The sequence below is a fragment of the Eumetopias jubatus genome, unplaced genomic scaffold (genome assembly GCF_037043125.1).
Source record: "Eumetopias jubatus isolate StellerSeaLion01/CBP00866 unplaced genomic scaffold, mEumJub1_p1.0 scaffold_5, whole genome shotgun sequence".
NCBI classification, from domain to species: domain Eukaryota; kingdom Metazoa; phylum Chordata; class Mammalia; order Carnivora; family Otariidae; genus Eumetopias; species Eumetopias jubatus.
In genome coordinates this window covers 7,153,911-7,176,406 of record NW_028274811.1, presented here as the reverse complement: position 1 = coordinate 7,176,406, position 22,496 = coordinate 7,153,911, and the positions used below count along the sequence as shown (strand labels likewise).

The 22,496-nt window shown below is 34.5% G+C and overlaps 1 protein-coding gene across 1 annotated transcript; it reads left to right on the top strand.

The window, feature by feature from the left end:
* Positions 1-13,250: 13,250 nt before the first annotated feature.
* On the top strand, positions 13,251-14,189 carry LOC114200270 (olfactory receptor 2L8-like). Its single transcript, XM_028092324.2, has one exon. The coding sequence runs from the start codon at positions 13,251-13,253 to the stop codon at positions 14,187-14,189; it is 939 nt and encodes a 312-aa protein (XP_027948125.1).
* The last annotated feature ends 8,307 nt before the right edge of the window (positions 14,190-22,496 follow it).

Below are 22,496 nucleotides of genomic sequence, written 5' to 3'. Positions count from 1 at the left end.
TTATTCAAATTGGCAAAGAAGTCAAACTCTCTCATTTCGCAGGTGACATGACACTTTATGTGGAAAACCCAAAAGACTCCACCCCCAAATTGCTAGAACTCATACAGCAATTCAGTAATGTGGCAGGATATATATCAATGCACAGAAATCAGCTGCTTTCTTATACACTAACAATGCAACTGTAGAAAGAGAAATTAGAGAAAAGATTCCATTTGCAATAGCATGAAAAACCATAAGATACTTTGGAATAAACCTAACCAAAGAGGTAAAGGATCTATACTTTAGGAACTACAGAACACTCATGAAAGAAATTGAAGAAGAAACAAAAAGTTGGAAAAATATTCCATGCTCATGGATCGGAAGAATACACATTGTTAAAATATCTATGCTACCCAAAGCAATCTATACACTCAATGCCATCCCACTGAAAATTCCAATGACATTTTTCAAAGTGCTGGAACAAACAATCCTAAAATTTGTATGGAATCAGAACAGACCCCAAATTACCAAAGAAATGTTGAAAAAGAAAAACAAAGCAGGGGCATCACGTTGCCCGATTTCAAGCTATATTACAAAGCTGTGATCACCAAGACAGCATGGTACTGGCACAAAAACAGACATATAGACCAATGAAACAAATAAAGAACCCAGATATGGAGCCTCAACTCTATGGTCAAATAATCTTCAACAAAGCAGGAAAAAATATGCAATGGAAAAAAGACAGTCTCTTCAATAAATGGTGCTGGGAAAATTGGACAGCCACATGCAGAAGAATGAAACTTGATCATTCTCTAACTCCATACACAAAGATAAACTCAAAATGGATGAGAGACCGCAATGTGAGACAGGAATCCATCAAAATCCTAGAGAAGAACATTGGCAGTAACTTCTTCAACATCGGCCACAGCATTTTCTTTCAAGATACATCTCCAAAAGCTAGTGAAACAAAAGCAAAAATGAACTTTTGGGACTTCATCAAGATAAAAACTTCTGCACAGCAAAGGAAACAGTCAACAAAACAAAGAGGCAACCCACAGAATGGGAGAAGATATTTGCATATGACACTACAGATAAAGGGCTGGTATCCAAGATCTACAAAGAACTTCTCAAACTCAACACTCAAAAAATGAATAATCAAGTCAAAAATTGGGCAGAAGACATGAAAATGTACTTCTCTGAAGAAGACATGCAAATGGCTGAGAGACACATGAAAAAGTGTTCATCATCATTAGCCATCAGGGAAATTCAAATCAAAACTACATTGAGATACCACCTTACACGAGTTAGAATGGCAAAAATGGACAAGGCAAGAAACAACAAATGTTGGAGAGATTGTGGAGAAAGGGGAACCCTCTTACACTGTTGGTGGGAATGCAAGTTGGTAAAGTCACTTTGGAAAACCGTGTGGAGATTCCTCAAAAATTTCAAAATAGAGCTACCCTATGACCCAGCAATTGCACTCCTGGGTATTTACCACAAAGACATAGATGTAGTGAAAAGGAGGGCCATATGCACCCCAATGTTCATAGCAGCAATGTCCACAATAGCCAAACTGTGGAAAGAACAGAGATGCCCTTCAACAGATGAATGGATAAAGAAGATGTGGTCCATATATACAATGGAATATTACTCAGCCATCAGAAGGGATGAATACCCAACTTTTACATCAAAATTGATGGGACTGGAGGAGATTATGATAAGTGAAATAATCAAGCCATGAAAGTCAATTATCATATGGTTTCACTTATTTGTGTAACATAAGGAATAGCATGGAGGACATTAGGAGAAGGAAGGGAAAATTGAAATGGGGAGGAATCAGAGGGGGGGATGAACCATGAGAGACTATGGACCCTGAGAAACAAACAGCGTTTTAGAGGGGAGGGGGGAGGGGGTGTTGGTTAGCCCAGTGATGGGTATTAAGGAGGGCACATACTGCATGGAGCACTGAGTGTTATATAAAAAGAGTGGATCGTGGATTGGTACCTCAAAAACTAATGATGTACTGTATGGTGACTAACATAACACAATAAAATTTAAAAATTAAAAAAAAAACAATTTAAATAAATTCAATACTAAAATTAAACTTATGTAAATAAAATTATTTAAATTATTTACTTAAATTATTTTAGAGCATAAAATAAGTTATAAAATGCAGTTGCCACCACCAACTGTCTTGTAGGAACAGAGAGTTCATGTATAAACAGATACTTTAATGAAAATGTGGGTGGCTAATATGTGAGCTCTTCTGATTTCTGACTCATTGCTCCTCATAAGGTAAAGGATAAATGTATTTTTTCAGCTCAGGATAAGTTACTTAAGTTCTATGACTGTCCTTTACGTTATGAGTGTGGATGGGGATACCAACCTCAGAAGCTTGTTGTCAACTTAGCATAATTTCTGACCCTCGTCCAGGATGCTGGTGAGATTGTCAACAAACTTCATTTCTGTGTCTTCCGTTCCTCATATGGGAAAGGCCCAGGAGCAAAACATGCTCTGTCTTTCATCCTGTATGTCAATTCGGACAGATGCTATCAATTCCCCTCTGTGTGCAGTGAAATTAATGCTAATGCTTAAATGTCAAAGTTTTCAGGGGGTTGAAAGTAATCAATACAGGTGAGAGTTTTTGTAAATAGACCATGTATAGGCTAGTTATTTTTATTTCAGTGTCTAGAAGCAGAACAAATAACGCAACATATTTTAAGAAAAAAGAAAAAGAAGAAGATAACAGGAGAGGAAGAAAAGGGGAGTATGTCAGAGGGGGAGACGAACCATGAGAGATGATAGACTCTGAAAAACAAACTGAGGGTTCTGGAGGGGAGGGGGGTGGGGGAATGGGTTAGCCTGGTGATGGGTATTGAGGAGGGCACGTTCTGCATGGAGCACTGGGTGTTATGAACAAACAATGAATCATGGAACACTGCACCAAAAACTAATGATGTAATATATGGTGATTAACATAACAATAAAAAATAAAAAAAAAGAAATGGGTAAAAATAATCTAGTAGAAGTTTATTTATGCATTTGGAAATTAATGTATAAATGAAATAAACATTTAGTGGGTGTGATTGAAAAATCGCTAGGAAGATCTTTTATTTTAAAAAAGTCGTAGTCTAAATGGTAAAAAAAATACACATTGGGATCAAGTACAAGGTTTGATGGGCCATCTAAATGTTTCCTCTTCAAATACCTTTACCCTCTTCTTTTTAGTTATCTATAAAACTAGACAAAATCACTTTTAGAAAAGAAATAAGAGGTAGTAAGAATCAAGGTGATTTCAAATACTACCAAATTATATATTTTGGTATCAACTTAATATGCTGTGTCTTAGACTGAAAACCAAAGGACATTATAAGAAGAAACACAATGTGTTTTTTTCTCAATTAGCATATCAGAAGTTATCAGATTGGTTCTCATTCATTTTGCTGGACTCTGAATTCTGCCTTGATGGTGGCTCATGTTGTTCAGTTCTGAGAAACATTCCAACAATTTTATCTCATTTAATTTTTCTATACATTTGCATAGAAATCATACATAACTATTCTTGCATAGATTTTTAAATTTCCTTTTTTTTATTCCTTACTCTCTCTTTTCCCTTTATTTATACTTTTTATTGTTTATTCACCTTTGGGCTAAGATGGAATTTATTATATTTACTGTAAGATTTTCTGATATTTGTCTTTCAAAATTTTGAATATGTCAGTTAATTGGCTAAATTTTATTTTAATTTTTAAGAACACTTCCTAGTTTTATGGATTTAATATGTTGTAGAATTTTCAGGTATCCTTATTAAAATATTTTCTGCCATAATTTTTTTATCTTCTCAGTTTGCTGTATATATTTTTTAATCTTCTCCTCTTCCATGGTGACATCCTCAAAAATGCAGTAATCTCTAGATCTATAATTTTATATAAGTCATAGTGTAACTAGCTGGTGCAAGTTTGCCCAGGACTTTTCTCATGTTAAAAGTGAAAGCCCCATGTTCCAAGAATCTCCTTATTTTAAGCAAAGTAGAATGGCTGACAGCCCAGTCATATCACATGGTGTCAAAGTTTGTCAACTAACACTTTCCTTTGGAATACAATTTTTCCTACTCCAATGGTTTCTTGGGTTGTCAAATGTTTTCTTCATTAATTGAATAATCACTTATCTATTCAAATCTTATCATAAAATGTCCTGAAATTCTCCCTCTGATATGCCTGATTTTATGTATTTTTTAAATGTATGTAATTTTTAAAAAATCTTGTGGTAACTAATATTTTTAATTCATTCCCATTAGTTTAGCTGTATTTCAGAGGGAGAGGTGATAAATATTTGTGATCAAAATATCATTTTTACTTCTGCTAAAACAAGTTTTAAATATAAGATATTATTTGATGAAAATGGGCAGGAGATGATCAAGAGAATAATCTTTCTGACATTTTATTTTATTTTTTATTAAGTTTTTAATTTTAATTCCAGTAGAGTTAACATACAGAGTTATATGTTTTGGGTATATAATACAGTGATTCAACTATTCTATACATTACTAAATGTTCATCATGGTAAGTGTTCTCTTTAAACCCCATCACCTAATTCACCCATTATCCCACCCACTTCCCCCACTGGTAACCATCACTTTATTCTCTATAGTTAAGAATCCTTTTCTTGATCTCTCTCCTTTTCTTTTCTTCAGCTGTTTTGTTTCTTAAATTCTGTGCATGAGTGAAATCATATAGTATTTATCTTTCCCTGACTGACTTATTTTGCTTAACATTTGCAAATGGCAGGATTTCATTCTCTTTTATGGCTGAATAATATATACATATACACACGCGTATATATATAATATTCATATATATATAATATTCTTCATCCATTCATCAGTCAGTGGACAATTGGGTTACATTCATAATTTGGCCATTGCAAATAACACTAAAATAAACACAGGGGTGCATGTATCCCTTTGAATTAGTGGTTTTGTATTTTTGGGGTAAATAACCCAGTAGCATGATTACTGGATCATATGCTATTTCTATTTTGAACTTTTTGAGGAATGTCCATACTGTTATCCAGAGTGGCTGCACTGGTTTGCATTCCTACTAAGAGTGCAAGAGTTTTCCTCTTTCTTTTTTTCTTTAAGATTTTATTTATTTATTTGACAGAGAGAGACACAGCAAAAGAGGGAACACAGGAAGGGGAGTGGGAGAGGGAGAAGCAGGCTTCCCACCGAGCAGGGAGCCCAGTGCAGGGCTCGATCCCAGGACCCCGGGATCATGACCTGAGCCGAAGGCAGACGCTTAACGACTGAGCCACCCAGGCGCCCCAAGAGGTTCCCTTTTTCTCCACATTCTCTCCAACACGTTGTTTTTGTGTGTGTGTGTGTGGGGGGGGTTTAGCCATTCTGACAAGTGTGAGAAGATACCTTATTGTAGTTTCAATCTGCATTTCCCTGATGACGAGTGATGTTGCATGTTTTCATGTGTCTGTTGGCAATCTGGATATTTTATTTGGAGAAATGTCTGTTCATGCTTTCTGCCCATTTTTAATTGCATTATTTGTTTTCTGGGTGTTGAGTTTTATAAGTTCTTTATATGTTTTAGATAAATACTAGACTTTTAAAAATTATGTTAATCACCATACAGTACATCATTAGTTTTTGATGTAGTGTTCCATGATTCATTGTTTGAATATAACACCCAGTGCTCCATGCAATACGTGCCCTCCTTAATACCCATCACTGGGCTAACCCATCCCCCCACTCCCCTCCCCTCTAGAACCCTCAGTTTATGGGAGTCCATAGTCTCTCATGGTTCATTTTTCCCTCTGAATTCCACCCTTCAGTTTTCCCTTCCTTCTCCTAATGTCCTCCATGTTATTCCTTATGTTCCACAAATAAGTGAAACCATATGATAATTGATTTTCTCTGCTTCACTTATTTCACTTAGCATAATCTCCTCCACTTCCATCCATGTGGATGTAAAAGTTGGGTATTCATCCTTCCTGATGGCTGAGTAATATTTCATTGTATGTATGGACCACATCTTCTTTACCCATTCATCTGTTGAAAGGCATCTTGGTTCTTTCCACAGGTTTGGCTATTGTGGACATTGCTGCTATGAACATTGGGGTGCATATGGCCCTTCTTTTCACTACATCTGTGTCTTTGGGGTAAATACTCAGTAGTACAATTGCTGGATCATAGGGTAGATCTATTTTTAATATCTTGAAGAACCTGCACACTGTTTTCCAAAGTGGCTGTAACAACTTGCATTCCCACCAACAGTGTAAGAGGGTTCCCCTTTCTCCACAATCTCTCCAGCATTTGTTGTTTCTTGCCCTGTCCATTTTTGCCATTCTAACTGGTGTAAGGTGGTATCTCAATGTGGTTTTGATTTGAATTTCCCTGATGGCTAATGATGATGAACATTGTTTCATGTGTTGGTGAGTCATTTGTATGTCTTCTTCAGAGAAGTGTCTTTTCATGTCTTCTGCCCATTTTTTGACTAGATTGTTTGTTTTTTGGGTGTTGAGTTTGAGAAGTTCTTTATAAATCTTGGATATCAGCCCTTTGTCTGTAGTGTCATTTGCAAAAATCTTCTCACATTCCGTGGGTTGCCTCTTAGTTTTGTTGACTGTTTCCTGTGCTGTGCAGAAGCTTTTTATCTTGATGAAGTCCCAAAAGTTCATTTTTGCTTTTGTTTCCCTTGCCTTTATAAATGTATCCTGAAAGAAAATGCTGTGGCCAAAGTTCAAGGAGTTACTGCCTATGTTCTCCTCCAGGATTTTGATGGATTCCTGTCTCACATTGAGGTCTTTCATCCATTTTGAGTTTATCTTTGTGTATGGTGTGAGAGAATGGTCGAGTTTCATTCTTCTGCATGTGGCTGTCCAATTTTCCCAGCAGCATTTATTGAAGAGACTGTCTTTTTTCCATTGCATGTTTTTTCCTGCTTTGTTGAAGATTATTTGACCATAGAGTTGAGGGTCCATCTCTGGGCTCTCTATTCTGTTCCATTTGTCTGTGTGTCTGTTTTTGTGCCAGGACCAGGCATCTTGGTGATCACAGCTTTGTAATATAGCTTGAAATCAGGCAACATGATGCCCCCAGCTTTGTTTTTCTTTTTCAACATTTCCTTGGCGATTTGGAGTCTTTTTTGATTCCATACAAATTTTAGGATTGTTTGTTCCAGGGCTTTGAGAAATAGCATTGGTATTTTGATTGGGATGGCGTTGAAAGTATAGATACTAAGCGTTTATCAGATATCTCATTTCCAATTATCTTCACCCATTCAGTACTTTGGCTTTTGGTTTTGTTGATCACTTCCTTTGCTTTGCAGAAGCTTTAATTTTGATGTAGTCCCAATAGTTTATTTTTGGTTTTATTGCCCTTGCCTCAGGAGAAATATTTAGAAAAATGTGGCTATGGCTAATGTCTGATAAATCAATGCCTATGCTGTCTTACACGATTTTTATGGTTTCAGGTCTCACATATAGGTCTTTAATCTATTTTGAGGTTTTTTTGTTTTTCTTTTTTGTGTTTATTTTATGTATGGTGCTAAAAAGTGGTCCAATGCCATGATTTTGAATGTTGCTATCAGTTTTCCCACCACCATTTTTTGGAGAGACTTTTTTCTCATTGTATATCCTTTCCTCCTTTGTAGAAGATTAATTGACCATATAATTGTAGATTTCTGGGTTTTCTATTCTGTTCCATTCATTTATGTGTCCATTTTTGTGCCAGCACCATACTCTGATTACTACAGCTTTGTAATATAACTTAAGTCTATAATTGTGATACCTAGTTTCTTTCTCTCTCTCTCTCTCTCTCTTTTTTTAAGATTTCTATGCCTATTCCAAGTCTTTTGTCGTTCCAAGCAAATTTTAATCTGATTTTTGTATAAGGTCATATTGACCTCATAAAATGAATTTGGAATATCTTCTTCCTCTTCTTTTGTTTGGAATAGTTAGAGAATAGGTATTAACTTTTATTTAAATGTTTGGTAGAATTCACCTGTGAAGATGTCTGGTCCTGGTGTTTGTTGGGACTTTTCCGATCCTGTTTCAGTTTCATTGTTGGTAATCACTCTGTTCAGATTTTCTATGTCTTCCTGCTTCAATTTTGCTAGATATTATGTTCCTAGAAATATATGAGTTTCCTCTAGGTTGTCTAATTTCTTGGCATATAATTTTTCATAATATTCTCTTAAAAGTGTTTGTATTTCAATAATGCTGGCTGTTATTTCTTGTCTTTCAGTTGTAATTTTGTTTATTTAGACTCTGTCTCTGTCTCCCCGTCTCTATCTCTTTTTTAATGAGCCTGGACAGAAGTTTATCAATTTTATTGATCTTTTCAAAAAACTCCAGTTTGCTTGGATCTGTTTTATTATTATTTTTTGTATTTTTTTAGATTATATATCATTTATTTCTGTACTAATCTTTATTATTTATTTTATTCTCCTGGTTTAAGGTTTTGTTTATTGTTCTTTTTCTAACTCATTTAGGTGCAATGTTAAGGTGTTTATTTGAGATTATTCTTGCTTCTTAAATTAAACCCACATTACTGTAAAATTCCATCTTAGAACTTTTTTTGCTGCATCCCAAAGATTTTAGGATTGTTGTGTTCATTTTCATTTCTTCCTTGTAATTTTTTATTTCTTCTTTGATTTCTTGGTTGCTGCATTCATTGTTTAGTACCCTATTATTTAACCTCCATGTATTTGTGATCTTTCCATATTATTTTTTTTCTTTTGGTTAACTTCTTTTTTCTAATTTTGTGGTCAGAAAAGAGGAAGGGTATGACTTAGATCTTTTTAGTTTGTTGAGACTTGTTTCATGGCCTAATATATTATGTAATCTGGAGAATGTGACTTGAAAAGAATGTGTATTCTGCTATTTTAGGGAGGGCTGTTCTGAATATATATTAAGTACATCTGGTCCAGGGTGTCACTCAAAGCCAATGTTTCCTTCTTGATTTTCTATATGGATGATCTGTCCATTGATGTAAGTCAGAAATTAAAGTTCCCTATTATTATTTTCTTATTAGGAATTAATTCCTTTATGCTTTTTAATTAACTGTTGTATGTATTCGGATGCTCTGATAGTGGATGCATAAACATTTACAATTGTTATATCATCTTGTTGGATTGTTCCTTTTATGGTTATATAGTGTACTTCTTTGTCTCCTGTTATAGACTTTGTTTTACAGGAAATTTTGTTCAATATAGGGGCACCTGGGTGACTCAGTTGGTTGAGTGACCTACTCTTGATTTCAGCTCAGGTCACAATCTCAGGGTCTTAAAATCAAGCCCTGCGTCAGGCTCTGTGCTCAGTAAGGAGTCTCCTTGTCCCTCTCCCTTTACCCCTCCACAACACTGTGTGTGCACATGCATGCATGCTCTCTCTCTCGCTCTCAAATAAATAAATAAATAAAATCTTAAAAAAAACGTTTTGTTCAATATGAGTATTGTTACACTGGCTTTCTTTTGACACATATTTGCAAGATAAATGTTTCTCCATTCCCTCACATTTATTCTGCAAGTAAATTTGAGTGTGACATGTATCTCTTGTATGCAGCATATAGATGTGTCTTTTTTTTTTTTAATCCACTCTGTCACCCTATGTCTTTTGATTGGAGCATTTCATCCATTTATATTGAAAGTAATTATTGATAGATATGTATTTATTCCCATTTGTTACTTGTTTTGTGGATGTATTTATAGTTTTCTCTGATTCTTATCTTTCCGGTTTTCATGGTTTTTTGTTTTTTGTTTTTTTTTTTGTAATGCTATACTTGGATGGCTTTCCTTTCTCTTTGTTCTTTGAATATCTATTGCTGGCTTTTTATTTGTGGTTACCGTTAGGCTTGTATATAGAATTTTCTGTATGTAGCATTCTATATTAAGTTGATGATCACTTAAGTTTGAACACATTCTTTACTCCTATCTTTGGCATATTTAGGTATATGTTGTCATATTTTACAACATTTTGTTTTCTGAAACCCTTAACTGATTTTTACAGATTTTTTTTTTTTTTTACTATTTTTGTGTTTCCTAATTTCATACTGTCATGTATGGTCTTTTCTTTCCACTCAAAGAGTTCCCTTTAATATTTGAGTTGGGTTGGTTTAGTGGTCATGAACTCTTTTAATATTCATTTGTCTGGGAAACTCTTTATCTCTCCTTCTATTCTGAATTTTGGCTTTGCTGGACAGAGTATACCTGGCTGCAGATTTTTCCATATTAGCACTTTGAATATATTGTGGCACTCTCTCTGACTTGGAAAGTTTCTGTTGAAAAATCCCGACAGCCTTTTGGGATTTACCTTGTATGTAATGGTATTATTTTCTCTTGTTGCTTTATTTATTTATTTATTTATTTTGTTTTCTTTATCACTCCTTTTTTTTTTTCCATTTTAATTACTATGTGTTTTGGTGTGGATATCTTTAGGTTGATTTTTTGGGGGATCTCTTTGCCTTCTGGATCTGGATATCTGTTTCCTTCATCACCAGATTAGGAATTATTTCTTCAGACAAATTTTCTGCTCTCTTTTCTTCTTCTGGGGTTCCTATCATGTGAATGTTACTACACTTGATAGAGTCACAGAGTTCCCTTCGTCTAGTCTCATTTTGCATAATTGTTATCTCTTATTTGCTCAACCTGATTATTTTCCATTAGTCTGTCTTCCAGGTCATTATTTCATTCCTATGATTTCTCTAGTCTTATATTTTTCTCCATCAAGTATATTTTTAATTCCATTTGTTGTGTTCCTCATTTCTGATGGGTTCCTTTTTATCTCTTTGTTAAGGGTCTCACTGATGCCCTCCCCTCTTTTCTCAAATCCAGTGAGTGTCTTTATAATCATTACTTTAAATTATCTAATCGTCATTTTACTTATATCCATTTTGCTTTGGTGTTTTGCTGTGGTTTTGTATTTTTCTTTCATTTGGGACATAGTCCTGTTTCTCTTCATTTTATCTAACTCTCAGAGTCTATTTCTTTGTTAGACAAGTCAGCTATATCTCCTGCTGTCATAGGTAATGGCCTTATTAATAAGAGTTCCTGTAGTACCCTGTAGTGCAGTGTCACCTATTCTCCAGGGTCTGGCATTCAGAAAGTGTCCTTTATGAGTGTTGTGTGTGGTTTGCCATTGTGTCCTGGCCATTTTTTCTTTCAGTCCACTTGTCTGTAGAAGCTCTCTTTTCCTGTTGTGGGCTGTGTTTTGTCCCTGTTCAGGGTAGAGTTTACTTTTATCACGTGTGCCCTAGTCTGCTTGCAAAATGAGACCTGCCACCACTGCCACTGGAAGTGAGGCCCTGCAAAACTCATAGGTCTAGAGATTCAGTATAAGCAGGAGTTTGTACTGGTCTTCTGGAGGGTACCAGTAAATGAAAGACTGAAGGAAGCGTCACTGGAAAAGGTGGAAACACAAAATTGTAGGAAGGGGTGAGGTTTGATATAATCAGGTAGTGTCTACACAGTTCTCATTCCTGCAGGTGGCCTTATGTTTATGCTAGGGAGGGGCAGGAGAGGGAAATGTTACCTATCATTTCCTTTGTTCATGGAGGATACAAATAGTCTTAATTATCACATTCCTCCATTATCATTACTTTCAACCTTCCATTTTCATTTCTTAGTATAGAGCAGACCCTTCTTCAGATCTTTTATAAACCATGTGTACTGCAACCCTGCCTCTCTGGGAAATACTCTAAGATGAGTAAATAATTCACTCCTATATGTCCAGGTATTTTTCAAACTTCTGCTTCTATGCTGTATTGCATGGGTTATTTGTCATGTTGTCTCTTTAAGGGAACGGACTCAGCTTACTAATGGCCTTGGGGTTCTCACAGAGCTGATTTTTAAAATTCCAGGCTTTGATTTCTGCTAGTAGTAAGAACTCATGAAAGTTGGCCCCTCTTTCTTTTAAAGTCAAATGTTGTGGAAAGTTGTCTTCCCCATGTGGGACCTCCTGTGTGATAGTCTGTTAATCATTCTTCCCCATGATTGTGGATCCCTCCCTATTATGTGTGGTCATGGTCTGTTTTGCTCATCAAACACCTCCCTGGCCTTGCTACATTCTTCAAAGTGACTTCTCTACCTTTATTTGTGGAGTTCCCTCTGCCAGTCTTTGGGTCATTCTCTCGGTTATTTATGCTGTCATGAGTGTTATCTAGTTGTATCTAGGGATGAAGTGAGTTAATGACCCTTTTACTTTGCCATCTCCCCAGCCTCCCTAAGACATTTTAAAATTTTATTCCTCTATTTGGGGATGCTTGAGCAAAATAGTGAGGGCTGCAGTACACATGGTTTATAAAAGATCTGAAGAAGGGTCTGCCCTATACTAAGAAACGAAAATGGAAGGTTGAAAGTAATGATAATGGAGGAATATAATAATTAAGACTATCTATTTGTACCTGATGTTATTAGGAAATAAACACTTGTGATTTTCTGAGTCCACACGATGAACTGATACCTGATTTTCCAGAAGGTTTATTAAGCAAGGTGGGTCAGAGTGACAAGAAGCAAATCTTGCTTATCAATATAAGACAAAAAAACTACAGTTATTCATATATGCCTGAAAGTTTGAGTAATATAACCTTGAATAAAAACATAAACACATTTCATGTATCACTAAATTTATTCATATTATGAGCCAAATGAATATTTGAACTGATACAAACTTGTGTTCAGTCTTGGCACAAGAATTATATTTATATTTAATTAAAATATTTGATATTTTTGATATGTGAATTTATGAAGGGTATAGAATTATTCATATCTTATTCAGGTAGATATAGATATTTTCTTTTTATTATTTCATTAATTCTTTACAGAAAATTTTGAATGTAAATGCTTACCACCTTAACCTGTAACTTTGTGAAACAACATAGAAGTTTTTTCTCAAAATAGGAAACTTTATTTATTTAAGGAACTGGGTATTTAATGAAAATTTCACAATTAGATTAAAAATTTTTTAAAAGTTGGGTGCCTGGGTGGCTCAGTCGTTGGGTGTCTGCCTTTGGCTCAGGTCATGATTCCAGGGTCCTGGGATCGAGCCCGCATTGGGCACCCTGCTTGGCAGGAAGCCTGCTTCTCCCTCCCCCAATCCCCCTGCTTGTGTTCCTGCTCTCGCTGTGTTTCTCTCTGTCAAATAAATAAATAAAATCTTTTAAAAAATAAAAAAATAAATAAAAATTTTAAAAAAGTAAAAAACACATATTTCTTTATGTATTATATGTGTTTTTCTCTTCTTTCAGGGGAACCAAAGAATAGAATATGGAAAATTACAACCAAACATTAACTGATTTCCTTTTATTGGGGTTATTTCCACCATCAAGTATTGGCCTCTTTCTTTTCATTCTCATTGCACTTATTTTCTTAATGGCTCTTTTTGGCAATCTGTCCATGATCATCCTTATCCTCTTGGATACCCATCTCCACACACCCATGTATTTTCTACTTAGTCAGCTCTCCCTCATGGACCTGAACTACATTTCCACCATTGTCCCCAAGATGGCTTCCAATTATCTCTTTGGAAACAAGTCTATCTCACTTATTGGGTGTGGGGTTCAGAGCTTTTTGTTCTTGACTTTAGCAGTTGCAGAAGCACTACTCTTGACATCTATGGCCTATGATCGTTATGTGGCTATTTGTTTTCCTCTTCACTATTCCATTCACATGAACAAAAAAGTGTGTGTGCTAATGATAATGGGATCATGGACAATAGGGTCTATCAACTCCTGTGCCCACACTGTATATGCCCTCCACATCCCTTATTGCCAATCCAGAGCCATCAACCATTTCTTCTGTGATGTCCCTGCCATGTTGACTCTTGCCTGCATGGACACCTGGGTCTATGAGTATACAGTCTTTGTAAGCACCACACTCTTGATTGTGTTTCCTTTCATTGGCATTGCATGTTCCTATGGCCACGTTCTCTTTGCCATCTGCCACATGCAGTCAACAGAGGGAAGGAAGAAGGCTTATTCAACCTGCAGCACCCACCTCACTGTGGTGACTTTCTACTATGCACCCTTTGCTTACACTTATCTACGCCCAAGATCCCTCCGATCTCCAACAGAGGACAAGGCTCTGGCTGTCTTCTACACCATCCTGACCCCAATGCTCAACCCCATCATCTACAGCCTGAGAAACAAAGAGGTGATAGAGGCCCTGAGAAGAGTGATTCAGAAGCTGTGCTCTGTAAAAATGTAGAGGAAGTTCTCATTAGTCCCGCAGCCTCAGAAGTAGATTACTTTCACCTTTTATACTCCTTAAGAACACTATTATTCCAGGATTGAAGACAAGGACTAAAATAATCTAGAAGAAAAAATAATTGAGATTTGACAAAATAGTTGTATATTTCTAAACACTTGTTCTGTTTTCGTTGTGGTAATTTTTAGTAATTAGAAAGGACATAGTATTTCCTCAATCTTATTTGCAGAAGGTTTTACTAATATGCAGAAATTATAATGGAAATAGCCCAACTTAATAGTATCATTCAATGTAATAGTTCTACCATACTTAATATATATCCAAAAATGACTAAAATAATACAAAGAACAATAAATATCATAACCTCGGTCATTCTATTGATAAGCAAAACAATTATTTCTTTTATTTCTATTACAGTGTATTCTTAACTGGTGCATATTGGTTCTTCTATTTCCCAGTTTTCAGGATAAGTGATAGATATTGAGGTTTGTCATAGAGTTCTGCATGAATTCGAATTTCTTACAGCACTAGAAAGGAAATATAAAAGGTTTGCTTCTTTCTGGGGCACCTGGGTGGCTCAGTAATTTAAGTGTCTGCCTTCAGCTCAGGTCATGATGCCAGGGTCCAAGGAAGACATGATATGAATTGTTATGTTTTTATACTAAAACCAATTTGGCATTTAGAAAGTTCTTGACTGATTAAAAGCCTTTTTTGGAATGGCGTGAGCACTATCTTCCAATATATCATAGAAAATTTCCTCATTGCAAGGAATTGCATGATATTATAGTGATACCTTTAAAAAGAAACAGTTTTGTGCTTTTGAAATGATTGTCTCATACCACAAAATTTGTCTCAAATTCTTTTCTCTAAAGGAAGGCATTTACTACTTAGTACCAATAACCAAATACTTCTAAGCATTTAATATTTTCCAAGTTTTTCCAACTTGCTTAAAATATGATTCAAAATATGATTAGCTAAAGTTCTAAACTGGAGTATATTTATTTATTAACAAAAATTAATTAAAAACTATTATGATTAAAAAAGAGTGAGAGATCTGTAGATTCTTCAGAATTGCTGGCCAATCAGATCTTAAGAGCCCACAATTACAAGTAATTTCCAACGTTTGCCTGACAATGATTCATGTGAAAACCTCATTGTTGCCCCTCCTGGGGACCATTCACAGCCCCATAACCATATGATGATCTTTTCTAGGAACTTGGTGAATGTACTGCTGTTGCACATTCTTTAACTGTAAGTCACACCAAGTTAAAGTTTGTAATAAAATAATCTAATGCAGAGTATTTGACCTGGACAAAAGTTAAGAGTTAGACAAAGGAGAAAGTACTTAGGTCTTAACACAGATATCAGAAATTTTACTCTCTAAAATATGTCAAGAGAAAAGTCAGAAATAAAACAAAACCAAACCAAACAAAAAACTCTAGACTCTAGACTTCTGCTAAAACATTGGTTCTATGACTCCTCTTCAGTTATCTTCTTACATGGCCCATTATGTGTGAGAACTATGTGAAATTCATAATTTTCAAAATATGATTATTCATTTAAAAACATGTCATTTGATATAAAATTTTACTTAGAACACACAACATTTTAAAAAGTACATAATGAGCTCATTGTTATTATTTAGGTTCCTTACTCTCACCTCTTCCTTTGGGTTACACTAAATGCTAAATGTCATTGTCCCATGCCAAGAAAAATAATTTTTAAAAATTATTTTAAAAACTCCATAATATCCAAGAATTGCATAACAGTACAAAAAGCGTAAAAAAGCAGAATGGGAACATTCAGAAATAAAAGAAAGGACTAGAAGAAATATTTGAGACCAAATCACAAATCTAGGAAGTTCAAAGGACACTGAGCAGCTTAAATGCCAAAGACAAAGAAACAAACACTATACCTAGGCATAACATTTTCTAATTTCAGAAAATCAAGGTAAAGAAAAAATCCTGAAGAAGCCAGAAAAAAGTAACACTTAACCTATAGAGAATCAAAGTTAAGAATTATATCTGACTTCTCAGAAACCATGTAAGTAAGAAGAGAGTTGAATGAAACACGTAAAGTGCTGAGAGAGAGAAAAAAATCATTATAGAATACTGTACCCTGTGAAATTATTCTTCAAAAGTGAAGGAGAAAGAAAAACTTTCACAGGAAAAGAAATAATAGAAGGAATGTGTCACTATTAGACTTGTTTTGAAAAAAATATGAAAAGAAGTTCTTTAAAGGGAATGAAACTTAGATCTACAAAAAGAAAGATATCGAACCGGGAATAAGGGAAGGTAAAATTTTTTTAAATGTATTTTTCTTATTTTTCCTTGATCCAACAAATAACAATTTGCTCAAAATAATACCACCAATATGTCTAATTGTGTATAATTATATATACAATACATATGCATATACATGTTGTATATGAAATAAAATTAATGACAGCAAAAGTACAAAGGATGGGAGAAAGGAATTATAATTACTTTTTTATAAGGTTTCTCACACTATATTGAAATGATATTGTTTATTCAAAAGTAGAGTAGGATTAGTTAAAAATATATATTGCAAACTGTAGGACAATGGAAATTTAAAAAAAAAGAAGTATAACATATGGTAAAAAAAGAAGAGAAAAAAACTTCAGTTAAAATCACCTAAAGATGGGCGCCTGGGTGGCTCAGTTGGTTAAGCGACTGCCTTCGGCTCAGGTCATGATCTTGGAGTCCCGGGATCGAGTCCCGCATTGGGCTCCCTGCTCAGCAGGGAGTCTGCTTCTCCCTCTGACCCTCTTCCCTCTCGTGCTCTTTATCTCTCATTCTCTCTCTCTCGAATAAATAAATAAAATCTTTTAAAAAAGAAAATAAAATCACCTAAAGGCAGAGAAAATGTGGAATACAAATACAGGTACAATTAACAAGGACAGAAAATGGAAAACAGAAATGAATATGGTAAATATTACATCAAAAATTAGTTTGAAACTCAATGATCTAAAGCCTCAGTTAAAAATATGAAAAAAGAAAAACATCACTCAAATATATGTTGTCTTCAATAAGCCCAGTTTAAATACAAAGACAAACACTACAATGTTCTTCAAAAATTAATTACCATATGATCCAATAATTCCCCTACTGGTCATTTACACAGAGAAAATGAAAACACTTATTTAAAAAGTTATATGCATCCCTATTATTATTTACAATAATCAAGATATGGAAGCACCCCAAGTATTCACTGATAGATGAATGAATAAAGAAGATGTGGTATATATGTACAATATAATATTATGTGGACATAAAAAAAGGATTGAACCTTGCCATTTGTGATAACATGGATTCATCTATAAAGTATTATGCTAAATAAAATAAGTCAGACTGAGAAAGACAAACACAATATGACTTCACTTATATGTAAACTCTAAAAAATGAATAAAAAGAATAATGAAAAAGAATTAAAAAAATGAATAAAGAAGCAAAAGAAAGTGGAATCAAACCTATAAATGGAGAGAAAAAAAACTTATGATTGCCAGAGGGTGGTAGGATGAGCAAAATGAGTGAAAGGACATGGCAGATACAAGGTTCCAGTTATGGAATAAACCAGTGACAGCAATAAAATATACAGCATAGGGAATATAGACAATAGTATTTTAATATTAACATATAGTAACTGCAATTGTTATGAATATAGCATAATGTATACAGATGATGAATCACTATGTTGTACACGTGAAACAAATGTAACGTGTGGCAATTGTACTTTAGGAAGCATATTTAAAAAATTAAAAAAATAATGGAAAAACACATAGATTAAACATGGATGGAACTGAAGGTTATTATGCTAAGTAAAATGAGTCAAGCAGAGAAAAGACAATTATATGGTTTCCTCATATGCAGAATATAAGGAATAGCGCAAAGGACCACAGGGGATGGGAGGGAAAACTGGGAAGAAATCAGAGAGGAAGACAAACCATGAGAGACTCTGGACTCTGGGAAACAAACTGAGGGTTACAGAAGGGAGGGGGGTGGAAGGATGGGGTAACCAGGTAATGGGTATTAAGGAGGGCACGTGTTGTGATGAGCTCTGGGTGTTATACACAACTAATGAATTGTTGAACACTGCATCAAACACTAATGATGTACTAATTGAACATAATAATAATAATAATAAAGTAAATGGAAAGATAATATATCAATCAAAATCTAATTGAAGGAAAGAAGAGTAGCTATATTAATTTCAGACAACATACACCTCAAATGAGGATATTTATAAGTGAAAAAGAAGGATATTATATAAGGATAAAATGGCTGTTTCTCCAAGCACATATAATAATTGGTAACATGCATGTGCCTAATGTAGTATCAAATTACATGATACAAAAACTAAAAGAAATACAAGGGAAATAGATGAATTCACACTCAAAACTGGAGAGACTCCAACAATGTCCATATTATGAATGGGCAGATGAAGGAGGCAGAAAATCTGTAAAGACATAGTTGAACTCTACAACACCATCAATCAATAGTACATAACCAGCATGCATAGACTTATTCCAGCAGTGGCATACACATGCTGGAAAAACTGGACATCCTCAAATAAAAAATAAAAATAAAAATAAATAAATAATAAATCTACACACAAACGTTACATTCTTCACCAAAATTAACTTAAAATGGATCATAAATGTACATGTAAAATGCAAAACTACAAGGTTGCTAGAAGATAACAGAAGAAACCTAGATAATCTTGGGTATGACAATGACTTTTTAGATACATTGCCAAGGCATAATTAATTTTTAAAAATGATAAGCTGGACTTTATTAAAATAAAAACTCTGGTCTGTGAAAGAAGAACTCAAGAGAATGAGAACAGAGGCCCCAGACTCATAGAAAATCTTTACAAAAGACACGTCAGATAAATAATTGTTTTCTAAATATAAAATGAACTAAAAATCAACACTGAAGAAAATAACCTAATTAAGAAAATCGACCAAGAACCAAAGAAGTTAAGCAGATGGCAAACAAGCATATAAAATGATGCTTCACATCATATGTCATTTGGGAAATGCAAATTAAAACAGTAATAAGATATCACTACATACTTACTTGAATTGTCGAAATCCAGAACACTGAAAAGACCAAATGTCAGTGAGGATGTGATACAACAGAAATTATTTTTTGCTGTGAACAGGATTGACAGTTTCTTACAAAACTAAGCTTATCTTACCACACAATCAAGCAGTCATTAATTTGAAATCATGTCTACACAAAAATCTACACATGGATGTTTATCACAGTTGCACTTATAACTCCAAAATTTGGAAGCAAACAAATGTTCTTCATTTGGTAAACTGATAAACTTCCAAACAATGGAATATTAGCCAGTGATAAAAACATATAAGCTGTCAAGTCATTAAAAGACAGAGAACACCCTTAAATGCATATTTTAAGTGAAAGAAACCAATCTGAAATGAACATATACTATTTAATTCCAACTATATAATATCCTGGAAACATCAAAGCTATGGAGAATTTAAAAGTTCAATAGGTGGCAGGGTCATGAGTGGGGGGAGGAATGAATTGGAAGAGGACAGAAAAATTTAAAAGTAGTAAAACTATTTGCATGGTACTATAATGATTTATTTAAGAGCTAGTTTGTATAGCCTGGGAGAGATACCTGTTTTCTTTCAAATGTCTCATTTTCAACAATAAGAGCAAAAAATCACAAGGTTTACAAAGAATAGGAAAACATGGTCTGTACATAAAAACAACATATATTGATAGAAACTCTCTATGAGGAAACAGAAATCGGAATTACTAGACAAAAATTTAAACTTCCTTTAATATACTCATATAGTTAAATAAAACACAAATACCTAAAGATTTTTTAAAAAATGATGTCAAAATAGAATGATAGGGCCCCTGGGTGGCTCAGTTGGTTAAGCGACTGCCTTCAGCTCAGGTCATGATCCTGGAGTCCCTGGATCGAGTCCCACATCAGGCTCCCTGCTCAGTTGAGGAATCTGTTTCTCCCTCTGACCTTCCTCCCTCTCATGCTTTCTCTCTACCATTCTCTCTTTCTCTCTCAATAAATAAATAAAAATCTTTAAAAAAAATAGAATGATAATACAAAAAAGAGATGTAAATTCTAAAAAGAAATCAACCAGAAATTCTAAAGCTGAAAAGTACAAAAAAAAAAAAAAGAAAAGAAAAGAAAAAGAAAAGAAAGATTCACTAGAGAGATACAACAGAAGTTTTCAACAGTCAGGAAAAAATACATCAAAGAAAGTGAAGGCAGGGCTATTTTAATTATAGATTCTGAGGAGCAGAAAGACAAAAGGATGAAGAAATATGAATATAAGCAAAAGTATAGGTGGGAAATCATTAAGGGGACCAATATACGCATTATGGGAGTCCCAGAGGTGGTTACAGTCAAAGGGACAGAGAGATTATTTGAATAAAAAAATGATGGAAACCTCTCAAATTTGATGAGACATGAATATACAATTCAAGAATCTCAACAAATTCCAAGTAGGATAACCTCAAAAAGACCCACAATAAGACACAATTAATCAAACTGTCAAAAGACAGAGACTATATTGAAAGCAGGAAGAAATAAGTAATTTGCACAAGACGGTTCAAGGGAGTTTCAATAAGATTATCTGCTCAGTTCTTTTTCTTTAATTTAATTTAATTTTATTATGTTATGTTAGTCTCTGAGCAGAAATCAAGAACTGATCACAATGAGATAATATATTCAAAGTGATAATAGAAAAAAAACCGTGTCAACTGAAAATTTTATATCTGGATATTTTTTCTTCAAAAAAGAGAAAGAAACTAAGACAGTTTCTTGATACACAAAAGCAGTAAAGATTTATTACTTCTAGACCTGTCCTACAAGAAATGTCAGGGGGAATCCTTCAGATTGGAAATGAAATGATTCTGGACTACGCAACATAATGCATCAATATGTTAAAAAGATTAAACAATATACCAGGTTGGATTTAATCCTGGAATGCAGGAATTGTTCAATATATGAAAGTAAATATATGTAATGCAAGACATTAACAGAATGAAGGAATCTTCATGTACCAAAACAATTTTGAAAATGAACAAATTAGGAAGTCACATATTTCCTGATTTGAAAATTAAATGTAAAGGTACAGTAATCAAAATAGTGTGGTACCCAAACATTCAAGGTCACCTTGAGAGAAAGGAATACAACTGAAGGTATCATAGTCCCATAAGTTCAGCTACTACAAAGCTGTAGTTGGGTGCCTGGGTGACTCAGTTGTTTAAACACCTGCCTTTGGCTCAGGTCCTGATCCCAGGGTCTTGGGATCAAGTCCTGCATTGGGCTCCTTGCTCAGCAGGGACCCTGCTTCTCCCTCTGCCTGCTGCTCCTCCTGCCTGTGGTCTCTCTCTCTCTCTCTGACAAATAAAAGCCTTAAAAATATTTTTTAAAAAAGCTGAGGTGATAAAAATATATGGTACTGGCACAAATATAGGCACATAGATCAATAGAACAAAATAGAAATCCCAGAAATAAACCTACACTTATATGGTCAATTAATCTATGGCAAAGGTGGAAAGAATATAGAATGGGGGAAAAGAACCATCTTTTTAATAAATGGTGCTGGGAAAACTGGATAACTACATGGCAAAAGAATGAACCTGGACCACTTTCTTACACAATACATAAATATAAACTCAAAATGGCTTAAAGACCTAAATGTGCAATCTGAAACCATAAATCTCTTAAAGAAAACACAGACAGTAATTCCTTTGGCATCAGCCAGAGAAATATTTTTTCTAGATAAGTCTCTTCTAGCAAGGGAAACAATCAAAATTAAACTACTGAGAGTATATGAAAGAAATAAAGAAAGAAAGAAAGAAAGAAAGAAAGAAAGAAAGAAAGAAAGAAAGAAAGAAAGAAAGGAAGGAAGGAAGGAAGAAAAGAGAAAGAAAGGGAGAGAGAAAGAAAAAGAAAGAAAGAAAGAAAGAGAAAGAAAGAGAGAAAGAGAGAAAGAAAGAGAGAAAGAAGGAAGGAAGGAAGGAAGGAAGGAAGGAAGGAAGGAAGGAAGGAAGGAAGGAAGGAAAGAAGGAAGGAAGGAGGGAAGGAAGGAAGGAAGGAAGGAAGGAAGGAAGGAAGGAAGGAAGAAAAGAGAAAGAAAGGGAGAGAGAAAGAAAAAGAAAGAAAGAAAGAAAGAGAAAGAAAGAGAGAAAGAGAGAGAAAGAAAGAGAGAAAGAAGGAAGGAAGGAAGGAAGGAAGGAAGGAAGGAAGGAAGGAAGGAAGGAAGGAAAGAAGGAAGGA

Bases quoted from the DNA above. Each gene is read 5' to 3' on its own strand.
- LOC114200270 (XM_028092324.2), top strand. From the start codon at position 13,251: ATGGAAAATTACAACCAAACATTAACTGATTTCCTTTTATTGGGGTTA.